Below are 23,945 nucleotides of genomic sequence, written 5' to 3' on the forward strand. Positions count from 1 at the left end.
TTTATGTGAGAATTTAGCCCATTCACATTATTATGACATTTTATGCTTTTGGTTTTATTTCTGCCATCTCACTTTTATGTTTCCTATTTATTATGCTTATATTTTGTTTCTTTTTTTCTTCCTCTCATGACTTTGCTAGACTGATTTTTTTTGCTCACTCTGACTTCTATTGATGTTCTACGAGTACTTGCCCTCAAGTATAAATATTTAAAAATTATATTAACACTATATTACTCTATGTATAAAAATTAGTAACTATAGCTTTTCCCCAAGAATAAGGTAAGTCTTCCAGCATGCTGTATCTCACTTCCTGCTTCAGGGCTGCTGTATTGGTGGCCAGGTTGTATCCTCCAAGTTCTGTAGGTGCCATTCCTGGACTTCAGCTGGGAGCTCAGAGATGTGGCCCTCATTTCCCTAATCAAGTTGAAATCCTGGAATTTTAGTTGTAAATTCTTTTCTGTCTGTCTTTCTGTTTCCCTCCCTCCTTTCCATTTTGTGAATTTGTACAATTCAATACATTTCATAGTCACATTATTAGCAAGCATTTAGATTTCATCCATAAATTTTACTTGCTACTTCCCTTGAAGCTCTCTCCCCTATTTTCATCATGCCTTTCTTTTACTTGTTTTTCAATTTGCTGAAGTATCCTCAAGTCATTCTTTAGAAGCTGACTTGGACTTTGTGCCCCGCGTCATACACTTGTTCCTCCAGTGCCATTGTCTTCCTCTTCTCCCCACTCTGGTTCCGGGGGGCTGATCTATGTGGAGTACATTCCTCCCCAGTCCCCTCAGTCCTGGAGCCATTGCACAACCCCTCGGGGTGTCCCTACACATACCCACACATATGTAGATAGTCCCTTTATAGACTGTCCTCAAATTACTCTAATTGAAATGTGCCTTGCATCTCCTGCTGCGAATCTGACATTGACCCTTCATCACAGAAACCTCACTTTACTGATGTGAAGTCTATGTAATGTAACGTCCGTTTCCTCTCAGTCGTTCATGTCAGTATAGTGTTTTTGTTCTTGGTTTTCACCTAGTTGTGATCAAACAGAATGTACAGTTTTGAGTACACAGTAATTATTAGGTTCACATGTAAGGTGCTGAGAGTGAATGAGGAAGCCGGTGGGCCAGTACCCAAAGGTGCTGGGTCCTTCAGGGGAGCCCTTAGGGATGGGAAAGAATTCGGCCTCCTCAGACTTTTCAGAGAAAGAGTCATCATTGGTCCCACTGAGTGCTGGGGAGCAGGGAGGGTCGGCGATGTTGGGGCAAAGGGAACCTACCTGGGTCCCTAAGGTTGAGGCTGTCTAACAGTCTGTTTCTGGCTGAATTCTCTCTGGTTCTGCCTTCCATGTCTCTAAAAGCCCCGGCTCCTTGGTGGTACCAGAAGACTGTGAGGACAATAACAGAACCCCGCCAGGGTTTTGTGAGTGTCAGTTCATAACCTTCAACAGGTTGGTAAAGGAGACCTCGAGACAGTCATCATAGGGTGCATTTCAACATATACATGTCAAGTAACTGATTTTAAGAAACACCTCAGAACTAGGTGACTGAGGCTGGGCACGGTGGCTCACGCCTGTAATCCTAGCACTTTGGGAGGCTGACGTGGGCAGATTGCCTGAGCTTAGGAGTTCAAGACCAACCTGGGCAACATGGCAAAACCCTGTCTCTACTAAAAATACAAAAACTTAGCCAGGCGTGGTGGCATCCACCTGTAGTTCCAGCTACTCAGCAGGCTAAGGCATGAGAATTGCTTGAACCCGGGAGGCAGAGGTTGCAGTGAGCTGAGATCGTGCCACTTAACTGCAGCCTGGGCGACAGACAAAGACTGTTTCAAAACAAACAAACAAACAAAACAAACAGACAAACAAACAAAAAACTATGTGACCTTGAATATTTTCCTTCTAATCTTGTAATTCTTCTCCAGGGCCTGGGACGTAAGAAGATCGCTCCAGATAAGAGGCAACATGTTTCAAGAAATTTTAATCTCTGGGCATGTGACTATGTTCCATCTTGTCTTGATGGCTTTTCAAATAACCAAATATCATATGTGCATAAAGAAGCCGTGGTGGTCTCAAGTTTCAGACGCTTTCCACGATGCTATAAAGAGATATGGAACACTTTAACATTTCTTCCTGAGCGAAGATATACAGAGTTTTTGAAAAAGAAGCCCAAGGTAAGGTTCACTATTGACAAAAAGGTTATCTCTTCACTGGAGTCCTAATCCTCCCAGAAGATTTTTGATGAATTTTTAATATTGGTATTTCATCAGACATCCTAAAAGCATACGTTTTCTGATCCAGCACTACTATTTAATTTTTTAAGTGCTTTTATGATTTTTATAAGGTCAAAAAGCATTCAGATCTTTGTGAAATAAATATGTGATGACATACGCATGTGTAAATAAACTTTTCGGATGGCCACATTTACTTTTGGGGAATTTTAAAAAGTACATCCTTATATGGTCACATTTTCATTTTGAAATTTCAAACCATACAGAGGAAACGAAAGTCCTCCTGATTTCACCACATCTCCAATCCTGTACGTCCTCAGAAGTAAGTTAACTACTTGTTTTTAATCTGCATTTACAAGCATATACATCTGCATTAACACATAAATTTTTAACATTACTATGTTACACAGTGCAAAATATTCTACTTTTTTTCTTTTTTTTCTTTTTTTGAGACAGTCTCTGTCTCCCAAGCTGGAGTGCAGTGGCACGATCTCGACTCATTGCAACCTCTACCTCCTGGGTTCAAGTGATTCTCCTGCCTCAGCCTTCCCAGTAGGTGGGATTACAGGTGTGCATCACCACGCTGGACTAATTTTTCTATTTTTAGTAGAGATGAGGTCTCACCTTCTTGGCCAGGCTGGTCTTGAATTCCTGGCCCCAAGTGATCCTTCCACCTTGGCCTCCCAAAGTGCTGGGATTACAGGCATGAGCCACTGCACCTGACCTTCTACAGCTTTCTTTTCATACTTAATAATGTGTCTTGGAATTCTTGCAGTGTTATAAGAATAGACTGATTTTTTAAAAAATCACTACCTATATTCCCAAATACAAATTCACTCTGTTTTAAATAATTATCTTAATAGACATTTGAATAATTTCTAGTGTTTTTGCTGTTAGACACAGTGGTACATGAACGTGCTTGATCAGCCTCTCTGGATACATGTTTCCCTGAACCTCTGGAGTGGATAGACTCTGAAAAGTTACTTTGTTAATGCTTGGTTGACAGTAATGCACAAAGTGTTGAGAAATAATGCCATTGGTTTTGAAAAAGACTGGACCAGTTGAACTCCTACTAATAGTATCTGTGAATTTCTGTTTTTCCCCTTTCACATTATCATTTAAATATTTAAGGATATTTAAGGGGAAAAAAGGGACCTTGTTATTTTCTTATTTAGCATTTCTCTAATTATTAGTGAAGCTGAGTATCTTTTCCCATGCAGTGGCCTCCTCTATTTCCTTTCTATAGACTGAGCAGTGTCCCCATCATTCCTTACCAAAATTTTCTTGTTTATCTTGGATATTTTTTCTGTACATAAATTTTAGAATAAGCTTGCAAAGTAAACAAACGAACAACAACAAAAATAACATTGCCAATGTGATAGGCATCTCCCCAAATTTAGCTTTTAATTTATGGGAAAACGGACACCTTTATACTGCATCTTCCCCTTTGTTTGAATTTACTTTATATCCTTCAGTAAAGTTTATAATTTTCCTCACATGGGTCTGATGTGTTTCTTTTCCATGTTTATTCCTGTATATTTTGAAATTCTGTGGCTATTTTGAATGTTTTAGTTGCACTTTTAGATTGGTTTTGGCAGATGCATGAGAAAGCTATTGGTTTCTGTATGTGAATCTTCTACTTGGCAACCCGGCTAAACTTCTAATAATAAATAAATAAATCTTCTAATAAAATAAAAAGAAATTTCTAATAATATTTCAGTAGATTCTCTTCTGGATTTTCGTTTGTATTTATTTATTTATTTATTTATTTATTTATTTATTTATTTATTTTGAGACGGAGTCTCGCTCTGTCGCCCAAGCTGGAGTGCAGTGGCGCAATCTCGGCTCACTGCAAGCTCCGCCTCCCGGGTTCACGCCATTCTCCTGCCTCAGCCTCCCGAGTAGCTGGGACTACAGGCGCCCGCCACTGCGCCCGGCTAATTTTTTCTATTTTTAGTAGAGATGGAGTTTCACCATGGTCTCGATCTCCTGACCTTGTGATCCGCCTGCCTCGGCCTCCCAAAGTGCTGGGATTACAGGCGTGAGCCACCACGCCCGGCCTGGATTTTTCTAAATGGAAAATTATATCATTTGTAAAATAATAACTATTTTAAGTCATTTCCAACATTTATATTTTTCCCATCTTATTGCATTGGATAGGACCTCAGGTACAATTTGAATATTATTACAGAGAGTATATATCTTCATTTTCTTTTTTTTCTTTTTCTTTTCTTTTTAAGAGATAGGATCTAGCTCTGTTGCCCAGGCTGGAGTGCAGTGGTGCCATCATAGCTCACTGCAGCCTCAAACTCTCAGTCTCAAGTGATTCTCCTATGTAATGAGAACTACAGGAGCACGCCACCACACTCAGCTAATTTTTAATTTTTTTTTTATATATATGGGATCTCACTATGTTACCCAGGCTGGTCTCGAACTCCTGGCCTCAAGTGTTCCTCCTCTGCTGGGATTAGAGGCATGAGCCACCGTGCCCGGTCCTGATTTCTTTATAGATTAAGATGTTAAGCCTTCATGTCAAATATATTTCAAGTATTTTATCTATTTTGTTGTTTTTTGTTTCTCTTTGCTTATAAACTTTATTTCTCAGAGCAGTTTTAGGTTTACAGAAAAATTGGAAAGTTCAGAGTTCCTGTATACCCACTCTCCCCGCTTATCTCCACAGTTTCCTCTACTGTTAATATCTTGCTTTGGTGTGGTATACATCATATAAAAGCCCTGCATATTTTAACACAGTAAAATGAATGAAATTTTTATTTAATGGCTTCAGGATTTCATGTCGTGCTTAGGACTTCCTTTGCTTAAGATTATTAAATAATTCTGAGTTTGTGCTATGGTTGTACGTTTGGAGGGACATTATAGCAAATAATGTTCTGGTGTTTATTGAGATAATCTTATGTTTTTCTCTATTAATCTGTTAATATAATAAGGTATATCAGTGGATTTTCTAAACTTCAGTCATTCTAGCATTCTTGGGACAAACTCTAGTTGTTATGAGGTTTTATGCTTCCGATGCATTCAGAATTCGACATGCAATTATCTTACTTGCAGTCTTTTAGTTTTTAAACTTCTGCAATTATTATTTTAGCTTTCAGTTGAAGGCAGCTTTCTCTCCTTTTCTATCCTCTGACACTGCTTATATAAATTGCAAATACCTATAGAATTTGCCAGGAAAACTCCTGGACCTGAGGCTGTTTTCGGGTGCAAATCTTGGCATGTCTTTTCCCTTTATTTTTATGGAGATTGGTCTGTATGGTACTTCCATTTTTTTTTTCTTTTCTAATTTTGATCATTTTTATTTTTAGAGGAAACCATTTGTTTTACATGGCTTTGTAAAATGTTGGTGTTTTAATACAGTTCTCTTTTCTAAGGCTTTTAAAGTCACATCCTGTCCTTTGACATTTTGAATGTTTACATGCCTTTGCTCCGTTTACCAACTCTACATTTTTGTTGCTGTTGTTTGCTTTTGATCTCATTAATGTATGCTTTCATGTTTACTAATTCCTTTCCTGAGCTTATTTTGATTTTCTTTTTCTAGCTTCTTAAGGTGAAAACATAACTCAATTATTTCCAGTCTTTCCTGTTTTCTTGTAAATGTAGTCAAGGCTACTCCCTCAGAATGCCACTATACATAGACACATCATGGGGCTCTTGTTATTTCTTGTTACTGTTCTTTTTTTTTTTTTGAGACGGAGTCTCGCTCTGTCGCCCAGGCTGGAGTGCAGTGGCCGGATCTCAGCTCACTGTAAGCTCTGCCTCCCGGGTTTACGCCATTCTCCTGCCTCAGCCTCCCGAGTAGCTTGCAGTTGTTTTCTTTCTTTTTATTCTTTGTTTTGTTTTGTTTTGTTGGTCTTGAGACAGGGTCTCGCTCTGTTGCCCAGGCTGGTGTGCAGTGGCATAATCATGTCTCACTGCACTGCAACCTTGACCTCTGGGGCTCAAGTGATCCTCCTCCCTCAGCCTCCCAAGTAGCTGGAACTACAGGTGCATGCCACCATGCCTGGCTATATTGTATCTTTTGTGGAGACAGAGTTTCACCATGTTGCCCAGATGGTCTCAAACTCCTGAGCTCAAGATCCTCCTATCCAGGCCTCCCCAAATACTGGGATTATCAGTGTGAGCCTCTGCTCCCAGTCTGTTTTCTTTCTTAATTCAATAATTATTAAGAAATGTATTTGATTTTTCTCTTTTGTTGTTATTTTTCATTGTCAATATTTTATTAATTAAATAATTTCTGCATTGTGGTCAGTGATTAAGATTTGTGTGATTTCTGCTTCCTGAAAATTTTAAAATGTTCTTGAGGCTTAACACATAGTCAGTTTCTGTCACTGTTTTACATGTGTTTGACAAGAATACACAATCTCCCTTTTACGCATTTCTTTTTTAGAAGGAATAATTATAGGGCCATAGAAAGTTGCAAAAAATATTCTGCAGAAAGGTTCTGCCTATTTTTTACCCAGTTTTCTCCAATGCTAATATCTGGCATAACTCTGGTAAAATAGAATATTCATTTTCTATTGCTGTGCATATTAGTCCATTTTCTGTTGCTTAGAATAGGATATCTGGAAAGATAATTTAAAATTATAAATTACAACTGTAATTTATAAAAGAAACTTATTTATTACAGTTATGGAGGCTGAGAAGTCCAGAGCCAAGGGGCTGCATCTGGTGAGGACCTTCCTGCTGTGAGGACTCCCTGCAGAGTCCCCAGGGTGAACAGGATTTCCCATGGAGAGGGGGCTGGGCATGCCGACGTGCTCTCTCAGGTCTTTCTTTCTCTTATTATCAAGGCACCAGTCTCCCTTCCATGATAACCTATTAACCATGGATCCATGAATGGATGAATCCATTCGTAAGAACAGACCCCTTATAACCCAATCATCTCTTAAAGGTCCCGCCTCTCAATGCTGTCACATTGGAAATTAAGTGTTAACATGAATTTGGAGGGAAAATATTAAAATTATAGTACTGTGTCACAAGTGACTACAAATTTAGTGGCTTATAACAAAACTACTTAACACACAGCTCTGCAGGTCAGACATCTGGGTGCACGTGGTGATGTCTTCCGCTCAAGGTCTCACAGGCTAAAATCGAGGTGCACTCTCATCAGAGGCCGGGGGTTCTCTTTCATGTCTATGTGGTTGTGGCACAATTCAGTTCCTTGTGGTTGGAGGACTGAGATTCCCTGCTTCCTCATTTGCTGTTAGCCAGGGACCTTCTCAACTCGTATGAGTTGCTGCATTCCTTGCTACATGGCCCCCTCCATCTCCAATGCCAGCAATGGAAAACCTCGAGTGGAATCCCTCACACATTTTGCAATCTCTTTCATGAGGAAGAGTTTGGTGCCCTTTTTAAGGGGATCACCTGATTGGGCTTGACCCAACCAGGATAACCTTCATATTTTAAGGTTGAGACCTTAATTCATCTGAAAAATCCCTTTTGCCATATAACATAACATAATCATGGAATTGATACGACATCATATTCACAGGTACTGCCACACTCAAGGGCAGGGGATTATACAAGAGTGAGGTTCATTAAAGGTCATCTTAGAATTCTGTGTGCCACAAATATCATAACCAGGAAATTGATGTTGGTGCAATTCACAGGCCTTATTCAGATTTTCTTCACAGTTTTACGTGTGTGTGTTTTGCTGGCTATAAAATTAGATTATATCTAGCTTCTTAATTAGCTAGTCATGTCTGACATTTATATAACATGCACACTTGGGAATTAGGTAGGGTATTTCACTTTCAGTATTGTCTTTTTATTTTCCATTTTCTTTTAGTTACAGAATTTTTTTTCAGTTATATCTCTGATTATTTTCTCTACTCTATTTTCTTCGAGAATGCTTCTTAGATGGTTACTTAAATACCTGGCTCTATCTTCCTCAGCTCTCAAGTATTCCTTTATATTTTTTGTCTACTTACCCATTTGCACTGGTTTCTGGGAGAATCCCCAAACTTCATCTTCCAGTTTACTAAGTGGCTCTTCAATGATCCATTCTGCTATTTAGCCAATCTATAGAGGTTTTCCTGTAACCAAACAACAGTTTAATTTCCAAAGTCTCTATTTGGTTTTTGTTTGTGGGTGTAATATTTGATTCTGCCTGATAATGATTTTACTTATTTCTGTAGCTTGTTATTTTTCTCCACCCACTTTGCTTCCTTGGGTATTGTTGTGTCTATTTGTCTTTATTGCATGGTGCGAACATTTTGTGACTTGATTTTATGCTCATGTTGGTTTTTTTGGTTTGTTTGTTTGTTTTGTTTTTTTAGGTGAAGTCTCGCTTTGTTGCCCAGACTGGAGTGCAGTGGCAAGATCTGGGCTCACTGCAATCTCTGCCTCCTGGGTTCAGGCAATTCTCTAGCCTCAGCCTCCTGAGTATCTGGGATTACAGGTGTGTGCCACCATGCCCAGCTAATTTTTGTATTTTTGTCTTTGTTTTTCTGTTTCTTTTTTTTATTTTTGAGATGGGGTCTCACTCTGTTGCCCAGGCTGGAGTGCAGTGGTGCGATCTCTGCTCACTGCAAGCTCCACCTCTGGGGTTCACGCCACTGTCCTGCCTCAGCCTCCCGAGTAACTGGGATTACAGGCACCCACCACCACGCCTGGCTAATTTTTTGTATTTTTAGCAGAGACGGGGTTTCACCATGCTAACCAGGCTGGTCTCAAACTCCTGACCTCAAATGATTGGCCCACCTCAGCCTCCCAATGTGCTGGCATTACAGTTGCTTTTTGAGGATCCTTGATAGCTCACCTGTGAGCAGTATATATGTTTTTCTCACACTGTCTGCATGAGGGTCGGGGAGAGGCAGAAAAGACTGCCCCAGATGTGGCCACTAGCTCCTCTTCTGGGGAGGGGCTCCCAGTCTGTTTACTGCCGCCTTTCTGGGACACTGCCCTGCCCTCCTGACCCAAGTGATAACTGTCAATTCATCTACTTAGTCACTGACACAGATCTAGTTCATCACTTTGCACAGAGAATGTGCTGAGGACTGCCCTGGCAGAGAACCTCTGTGAATAGCCCTGTCAAATGCCCTGGACCATGCCTCTTCTCAAATTCACTGCCTCCATGCCAGCACCCCTGGAACAGAGAACATTTGTAGCTGAACTGACCTGTGCCCAATTTGATCCTGTCTATCTTCCATTACTTAGAAAACTGGGATCACTTGTCATAGATAGAAGCCAATCTAAAAGTAAATAAAATGGAAAAACCAACCAACCAACCCACCAAACAACCAAACCAACCAACCCGCCCACCAACCAAACCAACCAACCAGGACGATTAAATTCCAGCTGGACTTTGTTGCCTCCTAAAGACCTCTTGCCTGAGGCCTGGTCTTGGTTTGTTGAAATAGGGAATTAGTAAGTATTAGACAGGTGTTGGACATATGATCACCAAACCCAAGATTTTCTCCTTAGCCTAAACAGAAGGTTTGAAATAGAATAGAAAAAAAAAAAGAAAAGAAAAGAAAAGAAAACACCTTTCTTAACATGTAAGTCAATATTATTTAATGTTGCACCTGGCAGCTACCTAAACTCCCTCCCATACTTTAGGAAATACAGGCTAAGGGATTTTGTGGTCACTAAAATGAAATCTTAAAAAATGTCACAAATAAAGAGAATATCAAAAGACATTTCACATATATTAAATCAGCAAGCATCGTAGTTTCCATTTTTCATTCCTTTTTCTGAGGGAATCTTGGTAGCTTCTCTCCTGTCCTCTGTTTCAAAGAGACCCTGTTTTTGTTGTGGTTTAACAGAATGCCGTTTAACAGGCAGGTTTGTGACATCAGAGGTCTGCAATGTGCATAACTCTCAAGCTTATATCTGACGCGCAGGGTTACGTGACTTTATCTCTGTCTGTGGTAAGTTCTCTGCAAGGCCCTGTCTTTGCCTTCGATATGTAGGAGCTTTGTTCTCCACCAGGTGCATTTTCTTTTCTTCTCCCAGGGAGTCCTCACAAAATCCTTGCTTGTGGAGCCTGCTGCCTCTTCTCTCCTTTCTCTGCCTAAACACCAACAGTCCCTAACAGGAGTGACACAAAATTCAATTTAAGGGAAGTGAAATTCAAAAAATTACCCAAAAGACATACAGAACCAAATCTGCAATTATGTGGAGGGACACAGAGATTGATGAGTGGGAAAGGTATATTTACCACCTATGGAAACACAAATTAGATAACCTCCCCTTAAAACCAGTCTTTCTTAGCAGCTTTCTACAAAAGAAATAACACTGTCCAACCATCTCACAATTCTCAATCCAGTGAGTCAAAAACAAAAGGATACTGCACAGGAATGGGGGGGTAGGTCCTGGGAACTCTAGCGTAGATGCCCCCAATACAACAGCCCACTTTACAAAACTAAAAGTCTTTGATAAATTGGCACAATGTCAGTGACTTGCTGTTGTTGGTTCCTTGTTTTAACGTGTTGTTCTGAACAGAGGAATAAACAGCCAGTTAAAGAAACCCCAACTTACTAATCAAATACATGAAGGTATTTATAGATTTCTTCTGTTTTAATGCATTAGAGTTGGACTTGTGCCATCTGAGAGATGACTTAGACATTAAAATGACACCCGGGGGTAATAACGTTTCATAGCGAGGCTGTCTAGTACCCATTCTAGACCCATACTAGGAATCTTCAGTCACTGTTCGTGCATGTAGCAGGCATCTGCATATTGAGTATCTAATTTATATTTGCAAAAATCAGATGTAAAGGCCCTCAGACATGATGGTTAGAAGGGCAAAGTGATCATTTCCTATATGAAACCAACTTTTAAATGCTGCCTAATTTTAGAGAAGTGCATTCTCATTTGGTCTGCTTTAGCATTTAGGACCATGACTTAAAAGTTGCCTTGTGCCTTCTTTTTGTTAGAGTATCTTGTGGCTGCCTTTGGCCAAAGCCATTTCTGTTTGGGTGGCCAGGCACGGGAATCAGGTGTTGTGACATTTCTCCTGCCCTGGCTAATTCTACAGCCTTTCTAGGAACAATTTCTACGTTGCAGTTTAGTGGCCAATTGCAACTTCAATCAAAGTTCGGGACCTATCACAGCTGGCCTACAGTTCAGGAGAAAAGGACATTTCATCCCAATTAATTTTTTTTTTTTCACCTACAGAAAAATTGGTCCCATATTGAAGATTCCCGGGGGAGGGGGGAGAGATGGGTGTGGGGGAGGAAGGGTTGAAATGATGAGCTAACTATAGGCTTCCCATATGTTCTGTTGAGTACAGGGAAGAATCCATGCTGTTATGGTAACACCCTAAGAACCACAAAACAAGCAAGAAGAATCAATTTTCTCCTTTGGGCTCTTTGCTGCCACCCACAGTCTTTGGTCCTAGCATGGCACTGGGACCCAGTGTTTTGGAAAGATCCCCTTCAGCTCAGCTCTGCCTTGGCAGTAGCCCTGTCTTCTAGTCCTGCCTTTCTCTGGGTTTAACAAACCTGGTTGTTCCCAAACACACAGGGCAGTCATTGCGCTAATCCTGGTGCCATGTTGAGGATGGGAAAATGCTAAGTGTGAAGTGCTGTATATTGCCTTTGTAAGTACCCATCAAAACAAACCAAAACATCTCATTTAACACACGGTATTTAAGTAAACATGTTACGGCTATACCAAAATAATCCCCCCAAATATTAAACAACAAATCAACCCCCTGTCAGAGCCTGACTCACTGAATAAATGGAATGAATAAAATTGTAACTCACGCGCTTGACTACGGCTCTATGAAATTGTTGAATCTGTTAGGTGTAGCGTGTGATTTCCGCACAGAGTAACCGAAATAACCTCAAATGCTTTATTCTCTCTCCCAATCGAAATTAAACAGATCTGTAAGTTCCCAAATTGGGTAATACAGGCACAAGAACACAAATCCTATTTTCTTCCCTTCTTCCTCTCCTCCTGCCAAATAGGAGCTAGCATCAGAATATTCAGTCCAAGAACAATGATTTCTACTCCACTTGGGCACTGATCTGGCTGCAGCATCTGCAGGGGACAGTCCCAGTTCCGAACGGAAAGAACAACTTTGCTCCTTATCCACGTTCCATATAGCTACTGACAGGATAATAAGTGACCATAGTGGAATACTACGCCTCCTCTGCTGAGAACACATGGTTGTAATTCCTTTGGCCTGAAGGAGAATCACTGAAGCCATTTTAAACATTCTTTTGTTGTTTATAGCCTCTGTCTAAGATTCCATGACCGGTATCAGCTATGAGTGGCATATCCAATCCCTCTCCAACATCTGCCGTTATGGTTCCCAAAGAGGATTGAGAAGTCTCAACATAATCCCACAGGAGAAATCTTATTGTTCCTCCAAAGAATATTTTGTATTGAAAGCACTGCCTCATATTCATGACATTCTAGATGTTTACAGAAAGGATTTGACTCTGCTGGATATCTTCAATCAACCAGGAGAGTCTGGGTTAAAGCAATCATGTTTGCCAACTGAATCTGGGCTGTTTTACAGCTCACTCCTCAATATGGCCACAGTCCCTCCCACCCTCAGCCTCATGACACACCCCTCCACTCTCTACTGCCCCATTCCCTTTGGGACAGGTGATGTAGCCACAGTATCATGTGTATTGGTATGAACACGATGTAAGGCATGCCCAAAGACCTTACGTATTTACTCATCATTTGGTGACAATTTTTTTATCACAGCCCTACCTCTGTGTTAAGTACCGTGCTGGCTTCTAGGGAAACGCATGAGTGGTAATAGACCCCAGTGCTGCCCGTGGTGCATCCGGCATAGACCGTCAGGCAGTGAGATGCAGCAGGCCCCTTGCAATAGCCGAGATTTGGAGCTAGGGATGCTGTGTAAATGTGGATCAGGCAATGAGACTTTGAAAGGTCATCATTATAATTTTATTAAGCTGTGACGAAAGGGAGAAGATCAATGTAGAAATGTGTTTAGTATTGCATACATATGATCTTACGGAACAATTATGAATTTGTGTTTCTTGTGTACATTAAAATTTGGATATATGTGTAAGAACAAAAGCTGAATCTAATTTTTTATCTGACAGATAAGGAATTGATTTGAATTCTTTCTCTGCTAATTAAAGGAAAATTGGAAAACGAGCTATTTACTAAAGCACTAAACACATTTTGATTACTTATGGATAAAGGCAGTTGTTTTGGCTTCACTTATTTATTTACTGAAAGCCTAATGATAGATAAAACGAAGAATTAATAGTGTAATAGAGAGGGATGATGGGTTTATTCAGCAGACGGAAGGAGGGTGATGCATTTCCACCTTAGAGTGGAGAACATGAAGTCTCAGTGATGCTGATGGGTGACGTTAGGCTTCATGCAGCCCCTGCTGGAGTGCACTGACCTGCACACGGACACGGCAGAGGGATCAGGTTGGGGTAGCAGGTGAGTGTGGCTTCAGACCAGCTGAGTTCGAGGTGCCAGGGGAGGCAGAGGGAAATCTCTAGCTGACAGCTGGGCACGGTGGCTTAGCTCAGGACTAGACTTGTAGAGAGGAGATACGGAGATAGCTTGATGGAGAAATAGAGTCAGCAAAATTTGTTTGTTTGTTTGTTTACAACAACATAAGTTTATTATCTGATAATTCTGGGGTCAGAAGTCCACAGTGGGCCTCACTGGATAAAAACCAAGGTGTAGGGCTGGTTTTCCTTCTGGGGATTCAGGGGGAACCTGTTTCTTTTCCCTCTCCAGCTTCAGCGTTGAACTGAGACTTTCTCTCACTCCCATCTCTCTGCTTCTGTCTTCTGAATCCCTCTCTCTTCTCTCTTTCTCTCTCTTTCTCTTTTAGGATTTTTTTTTTTTTTTTTAACATAGGAATGAGTGGTGTTTACAGACCAAGGCAAAGAAGGGAATGGGAATGCCCAGGCTGAGGCTGCCTGAGGATGGGGGAGGAGAGAAGGGGAGCAGGGGCAGCATGGGGAGGGGCCTGCACCTGGAAGGGAGACCCACTTCTGGCAGTGGGGGATGAGGGTGGGGGAAGGGGGTGTCACATGACTCAAGTGGATGGGAAGAGATGAAAGAAACTTGAGAGTGGGGAGGGAGGCAGTTGGGGATTTCTCTGGAGTGTCTGAGGGAGGCCGAGAGAGGTCTTCAGCTGAGAATGAGGCACCTGAGATGAAACCTGGAGGAAGACAGGCAGCCTGTGGCATCGTCATTTCAAGAGAATGCCATAACCGAGAGGAAGCTGGACGGAGCCCGGCAGCAGGGCGGGGGTCTGGATTTGTAGAGGTTTGTGGTCCAGCTGTGGGATTTTTCCAAGAGAACTCAGCAGCTCAGGAGTAGGGGCAGGAGAAAATGAACACTGAAGTGGAAATCGTTCTTGTGGGGAAAAGCAAGGAGACTGTGCCATGAGATGGATGGGAGCAAGGTTCTTGAGGCCACTGCCTGTCAAGTCTCCTGGGGAGCCCACCACAGGGGTCCCACTGGACCAGCTGAGTCAGGTTCCTGGGGGTGGGGCCAGCCTCAGCATTTTTGAAAAGCTCTCTAAGTGATTCTAGGGTCAGCCAGGGCTGACAACTGCTGGGAGGAGTGGGGGAAATGTATACCTAAAAGACGTGAAATCAGGATCTCAAAGGGATGTCTGCACTCCCATGTTCACCGCAGCACTGTTTGCAATGGCTCACATGTGAAACTGACCTGGACATCCAGTCAACAGGTGAACGGATAAAGAAAATGTGGTACATACATACGGTGGAATCTCATCTAGTCTTAAAAAGGATGGAAACCCTGCAGTCTGCGACATGAACAGACTTTGAAGATCTTATGTTAAGTGAAATGTCAGACACATAAGAACACACACTGCATAATTATACTTTTTTTTTTTTTGAGACAGGGTCTCACCCTGTCATTCAGGCTGGAGTGCAGTGGCGATATCATGGCTCATTGCAGCCTCGACTTCTCAGTCTCGGGTGATCCTCCCACCTCAGCCACCCAGGTAGTTGAGACCACAGGTGTCTACCACCACGCCAGACTAATTTTTATTTTTTAATTTTTTTGTAGAGACAGGGTCTTGCAATGTTGCCTCGACTGGTCTCAAACTCCTGGGCTCAAGCGATTTGCCCGCCTCTGCCTCCCAAAATGCTGGGATTACCAGCATGAGCCACTGCACCTGGCCTATAATTCCACTTGTCTGAGATGTTTAAAATAGTCAAATTCATAAAATCAAAGACTGGAATGGAGGTGACCTGGGGCCTGGGGGAGGGGAAAATGGGGAGTTATCCATCAATGGGTATAAGGGTTCATTTAAGTACGACAAATAAGCTCTAGAAATCTCCTCTACCTCATTGCACCCCCAGTCAACAGTAACGTATTATACACTTAACATTGAAGAGGACACATCTCACGCTGAGTGTTCTTAGCTCACCCACACACAAGTACACCGGCAGGGAACTGAGGGTGAGAGAGATGTGACCGCAGAAAGTGAGAACTGGCCTGAGTGGGGAGGGGGTCGGGGCTGAGCTGGTTGGGGGACTGGCCTGAGTGGGGAGGAGGGCGGGGCTGAGCTGGTTGGGGGACTGGCCTGAGTGGGGAGGGGGGCGGGGCTGAGCTGGTTGGGGGACTGGCCTGAGTGGGGAGGGGGGCGGGGCTGAGCTGGTTGGGGGACTGGCCTGAGTGGGGAGGGGGGCGGGGCTGAGCTGGTTGGGGGACTGGCCTGAGCGGGGAGGGGGGCGGGGCTGAGCTGGTTGGGGGACTGGCCTGAGCGGGGAGGGGGGCGGGGCTGAGCTGGTTGGGGGACTGGCCTGAGCGGGGAGGGGGGCGGGGCTGAGCTGGTTGGGGGACTGGCCTGAGTGGGGATGGGGGCGGGGCTGAGCGGGTTGGGGGACTGCCACTGATACAATGGTGGGTCACAATGTGTGGGGTAGACTTACAGAACTGGAACATGGGTTTAGAAAGTTCATATTTGTGAACTCATTTGGAACTTTTACGAAGGTATCAAAATTGAATCTCATTTGGTTATTCATTTAGTGAGTCATCCATATAAAATAATTCAGCAAACACAGTGTGTAAACATTTGAAGGCCACGTGTGGTGACTCATTCATGCCTGTAATCCCAGCACTTTGGGAGGCCGAGACAGGGGTATCACTTGGGTCCAGGAGTTCTAGACCAGCCTGGGCAACATGGCGAGATCTCATCTCTACAATAAATTTTAAAAATTAGCCAGGCGTGGTAGTGTGCACCTGTAGTCCCAGCTACTCAGGAGGCGGAGGTGGGAGGACGGCTTGAGCCCAGGAAGTTGACACTGCAGTGAGCCGTGATTATGCCACTGCACTCCAGGCTGGGTGGCAGACCTTGACCTTGTCTCAAAAAACAAAAAAATGAAGTGTCCTAGGAATTCAGGCTGCCCAATCACCAAGCAGACAGGTTGAAAGAGCCCTGGATGGCTGGGTTCCAGTCTGGGCTGGAAGTGGAACCCACCATCCCAGTTCATTTAAACCATTAACTGGGCACTGGCTGGAGTGAGTGGAGAACAGGAGAAACTGTGAGAAAGCAGGCAGAGCCCCAAGGACGTGAATGGACACAGTGATGTTGCTGAGTTCTCAGGCCAAGAGGATGGCAGTGCTGGGGGACAAGAGAAAGCTGGTGCGCTTCCCCCATCCACTGTACCTTCGTACCCCAGCACGCGATGCCCTGCCTGGTATGCAGAGCACTGTTGCAGGGGAACTAGCAAACAGCATTCTGAAATGCCTTTGCCATGGACAGTTGTCAAGGCTGGTCTTGGCCTACTGATTGAGAGGAGAGCTTTGGTGCCCAGCTCAGTTACTTGATATCTTCGTGACCTTGGGCAAGCTACTTCTAAGTCTTAGTTTTCATATCCTTCTATTGGGGCTAATGATAGGACCTACCTTGTACAATTAAGGATTGCATGAGAAAATGAATGCACAGCGTTTTTCAAAGTGCTAGATGCAGGGTAAGAGTCTGGCTACCTAGAAGATTCCAATGGCTAGTCAGTGAGGCCTGCAGGATGACCTTTCTGGATCCCTTCTAAATGCAAGGAGCAACGTGGTGGTGCCCGCTTCTTGGCAAGACTCTTGGCTGTTAAATCTTTACAAAATCAAGTTCCTAGTTACACTTCTCATGCACTATCGGTAGATTCTGCTAGTTCCCAGGAAACCAAGGAATGTTAGGTTAGCAGTGGGTCTGGTGTGGCCTTAATCCCTTTCCCTGCCTTGCTTAAGGGAAGACCTTGTCATTCCATCCTGGCCCCAGCTGGAGGAAATGTTACCTTCTTCTCTGAACTCCCTCACAGCCCCGAGCACAGCCCACTTGTGTGTTAGGCGTCTTTGTACAGCTTCATCTTCCTCCCAAACTCCATGCCTTGGGGACAGGGGCTCACCATCCATCGTTTCACCTTTAGCTTGCCACAGTACTTCATTCTCTCTACCCTCAATGATGACGTATTGCACTAATGGACTGGTGGATGTTTTCAACACAGCCAAACACTAAGCCATTGTTTGCAGATCTGGGCATTTTTTAACCTTCTGATTTTTAACAAAATGGGCGCTATCCATTCTAGCAGGCAGCAACTATCATTTTGTTCTACAAAGTTGCAGCACGCAAGCAAAGATGTGTCTGCAGAAATGATAACATTTTACCAAGGCAGAAAAGAACGCTTCCATTTTTCTTCTGAGAAGATAGAGTCCCCTTTGTTATTTATTTAATAGCTGTGATCACAGGGAGAGAAGATAAGAAGTTTGCTCTGGACTAAGCAGATGAAGAGATGCATTTCACAAGGAAAAGTGCCCAAAGCAAAAACTGCTCCCCCGTCAGTACTCGGATCAAGACTAACAACCCCAGTGGGCTCGCAGAGGAACTTGTCATAACAACATGCCGTCTCCAGAATGACATCAAATGTGTGGAGGTAAATGAGGTCAGATCACCTCCCCTCCTTGGCATCAAAGAGAGATGTTGCAGAGTTGGGACCTGGCTTCTGCTGGCTCTGCAGAAGGAATCACACTCTCTATATTTTAAGTCCCCAATCACTCAAGCGCTATGCAAGATTAATAAGGTTCAGACAACAGGATTTTAAAAAAATATCGTGTACGTAACAAGCATCCTTTATCCTCTTCCTTAAATGAATATACAAAGGTCAGCTCATTGTTTTTAAACATTTGGGCAAAAGCAAAACAAAGCCAGAAACAACCTCCCCGCTCCAAAAAAATGTAAGTTTTTTTTTTTTTTTTTTTTTTTTAAGTCCAAGAAAGTAAAGGTATCCAATGCTGAGGAGTAGACTTGAACCCTAGAGGCAGCGGGGTGGGTACTAAGGGTCCCATAAAGAGCTCCCTGCCTCCCGCTTAATGCCTAATTACTCATCGGCATGCCTTTGTTCGCCAGGCGTCTGCCTTTACAATGCAGTCAAACAACGTAGAACTGTGTCCATTTATGGGAAAGTCAAAGACCAATAAATAAAAAGTTTAATTTCCTGATTCCCTGAAGTCGATGGGGCTTAGGAAGTACTCACCAATCCTTCCAACAATGGTCTTTTCCAAACATCATGTGAGCAGCACCTCGTATCAAATTTCATTGCTCATAAAAAAGAATCAGATAATGTTCAGTGGGAGAAAAGCAGGATACAAGGTACATGGTGTTTACAAGTAAAAAGCCAGCTGCTTATGGGGAGGGACTGGAAGTGAACCATCGCTATCAGAGCCTTTGTGTTGGGGGCAGGATTTGGGGAGATCGCTTTCCTTCTGTTTTCTACATTTTCTCCTGCTATATTGGTTTTACCGCAGAATGTTTTTAAAAAATCGATTGATAAAACAATTAGCTAATTATTTAGCAGATGTCATTACTTAGAACGAAGAGCATTACAGGAGGCAGCCAGTGTCAAGCAAATCAGCTGTAGCCCAATACATGCAACCAAATATCACCAGACTGGGTTTCTTGGCTTTCATCTGGAGAGATGTTGCCTCCTACGGATTTCCAAAGTTGCCACCATTAACAAAAAATCATCTCTCATCAGTTCTTTCCACCTATTGAATTATTTCAGGTAATTAACAGCCTTTAGGGAATTTTCCCTCTAGAGAGACAGAATGGAAAGATAAGGCAATGAAGTATGCATATAACTCTTTTTTTTTTTTTTTGAGATAGGGTCTCATTCTGTCACCCAGATTGGAGTGCAGTGGCACAGTCTTGGCTCACCACAACCTCTACCTCCCAGGCTGAAGCGATTCTCCTGCCTCCGCCTCCGGAGTAGCTGGGATTACAGGTGCACAACACTGCTGCCCAGCTAATTTTTGTATTTTCAGTAGAGACGGGGTTTCATGTGTTGGCCAGGCTGGTCTTGAATTCCTGACCTCAAATGATCCACCTGTCTTGTCCTCCCAAAGTGCTGGGATTACAGGGTTGAGCCACTACACCTGGCCATAATTACTTCTGATGTTTGGTAATAAAATCGCTCAAGAGACATGAGCTGGTTGTCCACTGGGAGGGGATCCTACACAAAAGTGGACGGAACCATTTCTGTCCCACCCCAGCCCATACTGCCAGGTGGAACAGGGACTGTAGCTGAGCAGCTCGTGCCGCTGGTGACAGATACACCAGCTGGGCTCGTTCTCCTACTCTCTCTCTTCTTTCCCATCACTTTTACTGGCTTCTCTTCTAAGCATTCCTCAAAAGGTGGTCCTCAGAGTTACACTCTTGGCCCTCTTCCCTCCCTACGCTTCCTCTTCCTGAATGCATTTTGTGGGCCAGTCCCTTATGTAGACAGCTGTTTATCCAGCTAAGTCTACTGAACCTTCCAAGGTGCCAGGCCCTGTACTAGGCACAGGAGATGTGGGACAAAGAAGGAGAGTCTCTTCCCTTAGGACTGTGCATCTCAGTGGATAAAAGACACACAGACAAGCCAAGAGGATTTCACCAGATAAATATCCCGAGGCATACCCAGGGTTGTTTTCTGCTGGACTTGCTCCCCAGATATCTCATGAGCACATCAACTCAGCCAGTCCAAATGTGAGCGCCAGCTCTCCCCAAGACCGCTCTTCTCCTCCTCAGAGTCCACATTCTGTCTGGTTAAAGACCCTGCCATCTACGTAGTCACCAAAGCCCCAAGCCTGGGAGTCCTCACAGATGCCCCTTGCCTACACCCTGCCATTCAGCCTGAGGACAGTCTCTTTCGTCATTTCCTTCTTTCCACTCCCACACACACTGCCCCAGATCCCCCTCACTTCCAGCTTTCTGCTGCCATCTTCTGTCCTATCCTCTCGCTCCTCCACATGCCACCACGCTGAGGGCTTCTCCTAAAACACCTGACTGCATGGTGTTCCTGCTTAAAAGACCATGCCAGGCTCCCTACCAGTGGATCAAGTGCATCCTCCCAGCATGACCCCTAACCACTCTGTACCAGCCTCCACAAGCGGCCTCACTTGCTTCCAAACACTCCCTTTCTGTGTCCCCAACCAGGGCACCGGGCACCTGCCACTTCCCACACATAGAGCACTCACTGACATCGCTGGACCTTGGCCATGCTGTTCTCTGTACCTAGAATGCTTCTCCCACTACCCCACCAGAAGGGAGGTCCTAATCCTATTCACCTGTTATTCAAGACCCAGGTGCAATCCCTCTTCTCTGGATCCTCACACATCCCAGTGCTGTCCTGGTCACTCCGTTGTATTAAATTCCTCCAAACCCAAGGAGAATGAATTGTGTCCTCCTCTGGCTCCTACGGTTGATCATTCCTGCCTCTAAGAGAGCATACCCCAAAAATATGCTTTTCTCTCATTCCAGCGATGACACAGAATGTTCAAGATCAGGACAGAGCTCTCCTCTGTCATACAGCCGAGGCACACCCCGAGGGCATGGGGCTACACGGTGGGCTCCTGAAATAGCTCATGAGTAGTGATCAAAATGTTAGCAGTGGTGTTCCTAAATACCAGCTATTTTTTAGGAGTCAAAATACTCATTTAAAAAAACCTGAATGAAGGCTTGAGATGTACTCAGATAATTACAGGCAGCAGTCAATGTTCTGATCCAATGCAGTTGTAGTCATTGGAGAAAGCACTCTGACCATACCTTTCCTGCCTAATAAAATCCTTTCAGCTTGCCTGATTTGTTGCTTCAGTGTCTGTTTCCAGGGTTACTGGCGAGATTGAAGATTTTTCAAAACTGTTTATTAGTCATTCGTATTTCTCCCAGAAGTCCTTGATGGGACTTTTTTAAAAAGCAGGCAGAAGTGGGGATGGGGAAGGAACTCTGAGACAGGAGCAGAGGGAGAAGTGCCATTCCTGCCCTTCCCTGGAGCCCGACCCTCCCGTCCATCTGCGCCACAGCCCCGCCTCTGGCCTCCCTTTTTAACTCCAGAGCTACATCCTGGAAGACTGGGTCTCTTCCCTGGGGTGATTTCCTCTATTAGGACTTCTCCCCTTGATCGTCTTCCCGGAAACATTCCAGTGGAAGTGGGAAGGGAGGGGACGTCGACCCTCCACACTGGTCCACAGTTGGATGGAGAGTTCATTAGGACCGGGTGCCATCCCCGTAACAGACACTAGTTTCCCACTGGCATGTGTGGCAGTCAGCCTTCCAGATGCCCGAATGACCCACACTTCCCCGTATTCGTGTCCTTAGGCAGTCCCCTCCCATACTAAATGACAACTGGCCCTTTGTGTCCAGTAGAATATGGCAGAAGTGACCATGTCTAATTCCTGAGGCTGGTCATAAAAACGAATAGAGCTTCTGCCTCGCATTCTCTCTCTCCGGACATTCACCTTTGCAGCACAGCCACTGTGCTCTAAAGAAGCCCAAACTAGCCCACATGAAGAGCCCACATGCCCTGAGAAAAACCGAGCTCCCCACCTTTAGTCAGTCTCATCCACCACTGGAGTAAACAAGCCTTCGAGTGTATCCAGTCCCCAGACTTTAAACCTTCTTCCTGAGACCCCAGATAATCCATCCCCTGTCTGAATTCCCGACTCATAGAATGGACATTGTACACCATGAAGTTCTGGGGTAATTTGTTATGCACCCCTAGTAGCTGAAACAAAATAAATAATAAAATGCCAATAAAAGAATTTCGTTTCAGTATTGCCGTCATTAAATATGAGCACATTGAGATTTTCAATGTCTAGCAGAGGAGGCATCTAGAAAACACTTTTTTGTAAAGAATCAGAACTATTTGAGCACTAGACCCTATGGCTTGGCTTATAGACAGCCACTTGGAATACTGTGTTTCTTACGGTCTTAAAAATGCATGGTACGTGATCATACAGACACATACCACAAGAGGGCAGGTGTACATACTGGAATAGGGCCTCGCAGACCTAACCCTAGTCTCTCACAGTGACTTAAACAAATTTCATTGATGATTTTGTTTCATATTGATCACGGTGATGGATAGACTTCGGTTTTGAAGAAGTGAATCTACGTTTCAAAACCCAGCCAGCTGGGAAGGCCTTCATCCCTAACAGTTAATTTAACAATGCCATATTTGTATTTATTATAAAATATATTTTTGTAATGAAAATACCTACAATTTCATTACTCAGAAAAATCGAGCTGCTGTTTTTAAATGTCAGTGGGATAAACATTTCCTGACTTTATATCACCGAGTGAATGCAGATATGCTATTTACTCAATCTCATTTATTTCATAATGGGATTAAATAATGCTTCATTATTTCATAATGAACAAAGTAATATGTGATTTTGAAAAAAGAAGCAATTACACTGATTTTTCTTTCGCCTTAGAATCTCCCCCCATGCACTCTGACATTAAAATGAACTAATTCATTGGGTAAATTTGAAGTCGCCTCAATTTCTTCAAGAAAGATGAGGAAACAGGCTTCTCAGAACCTGGGGTTTTTAAATTGTTTTTTCAAAATATCTTGTATGAACATCAGATCGTCTCCATCACGGGGTGTTCCTTGTACACCACACAGTCAGTCCTTTTTTTGTGAGTGACCAGTGCTGGTCTCTGCAGCCCAGCTTAATTGCAGTTATGATGTAGATCAGGCTGAAATATCAGACTCTGACTGATGGCTTACTTGCAATTTGCCCTGCACAAATTCCTAACTACAGAGAGGCCACGGAGCTTTGTGACTGAGAGACTGGGTGTAAGTCATGTGACTGGTCAATGAAATAGCTTTTCTTAACCTCGGCTTTCTCACCTGTCAAATGGAGCTCACACTTCTATTTTCCCCAAGAGGATGTTGTGAGGAATAGATAAGGTAGTGGATATAAAGCATGAAACTCCGTGCCTGGCACATGTGTCATCAGTGCTCAGGAACTCTTCTGTCCGCCCCCCACCGCAGTCACAAATCTCCGTGATCACGCATCACCTAGGATGTCTGTGACAATGTCTGGGTCGCAGCAGGCACTCCCTAGGCAGTTAACTACTATTATTTTTTACCCTCCAGCTTTTCACTCTATAACAATCTTTAGAAAGGATTTTGAAAACAGAGATGGCAGATGAATGCTGCCTCTTCGTTACCAGCTGCGTACTCATGCAAGATCTCGAAAAGCACTTCTAAAAGATTCCTTCAAAACGATGCTCCATTCCACACTTCCTTCCTGTGTCCAGAAACCTAATTATCATCATCGGGAGAAAAAAGTCAAGACAAATGAAGCCTTTCCTGGTCAGTGTTATTAGAGACTGATACGCTCATCCATTCCAAAAGAAAGCAACTTCTAAAAAGCAGCTTCTTTTCTTTCCGTTCTCCTCTCTGAAGGTTTGCTGCAATACGATTCCAGGAAGATTTTGCGCAGCAGCC

General features: G+C 43.5%; 1 protein-coding gene across 6 annotated transcripts in view; it reads left to right on the forward strand.

The window, feature by feature from the left end:
• The window catches only part of LOC105470367 (testis expressed 36), a 44,884-nt gene extending 21,263 nt beyond the window's left edge, over positions 1-23,621 (forward strand). The window contains exons 4-6 of one of the 6 annotated variants that reach the window (XR_980483.3): positions 1,927-2,175; positions 10,014-10,118; positions 12,162-12,412. Coding sequence is in view for 5 of the 6 variants with exons in the window: in XM_011722245.2 (XP_011720547.1) it covers positions 1,927-2,223 (297 nt within the window). In the remaining variant the exon portion in view is untranslated. The other 5 variants (XM_071068948.1, XM_011722273.3, XM_011722267.3 and 2 more) reach the window with 5 other exon arrangements.
• Positions 23,622-23,945: the final 324 nt, after the last annotated feature.

Source organism: Macaca nemestrina, chromosome 9 (genome assembly GCF_043159975.1).
Source record: "Macaca nemestrina isolate mMacNem1 chromosome 9, mMacNem.hap1, whole genome shotgun sequence".
NCBI lineage: Eukaryota > Metazoa > Chordata > Mammalia > Primates > Cercopithecidae > Macaca > Macaca nemestrina.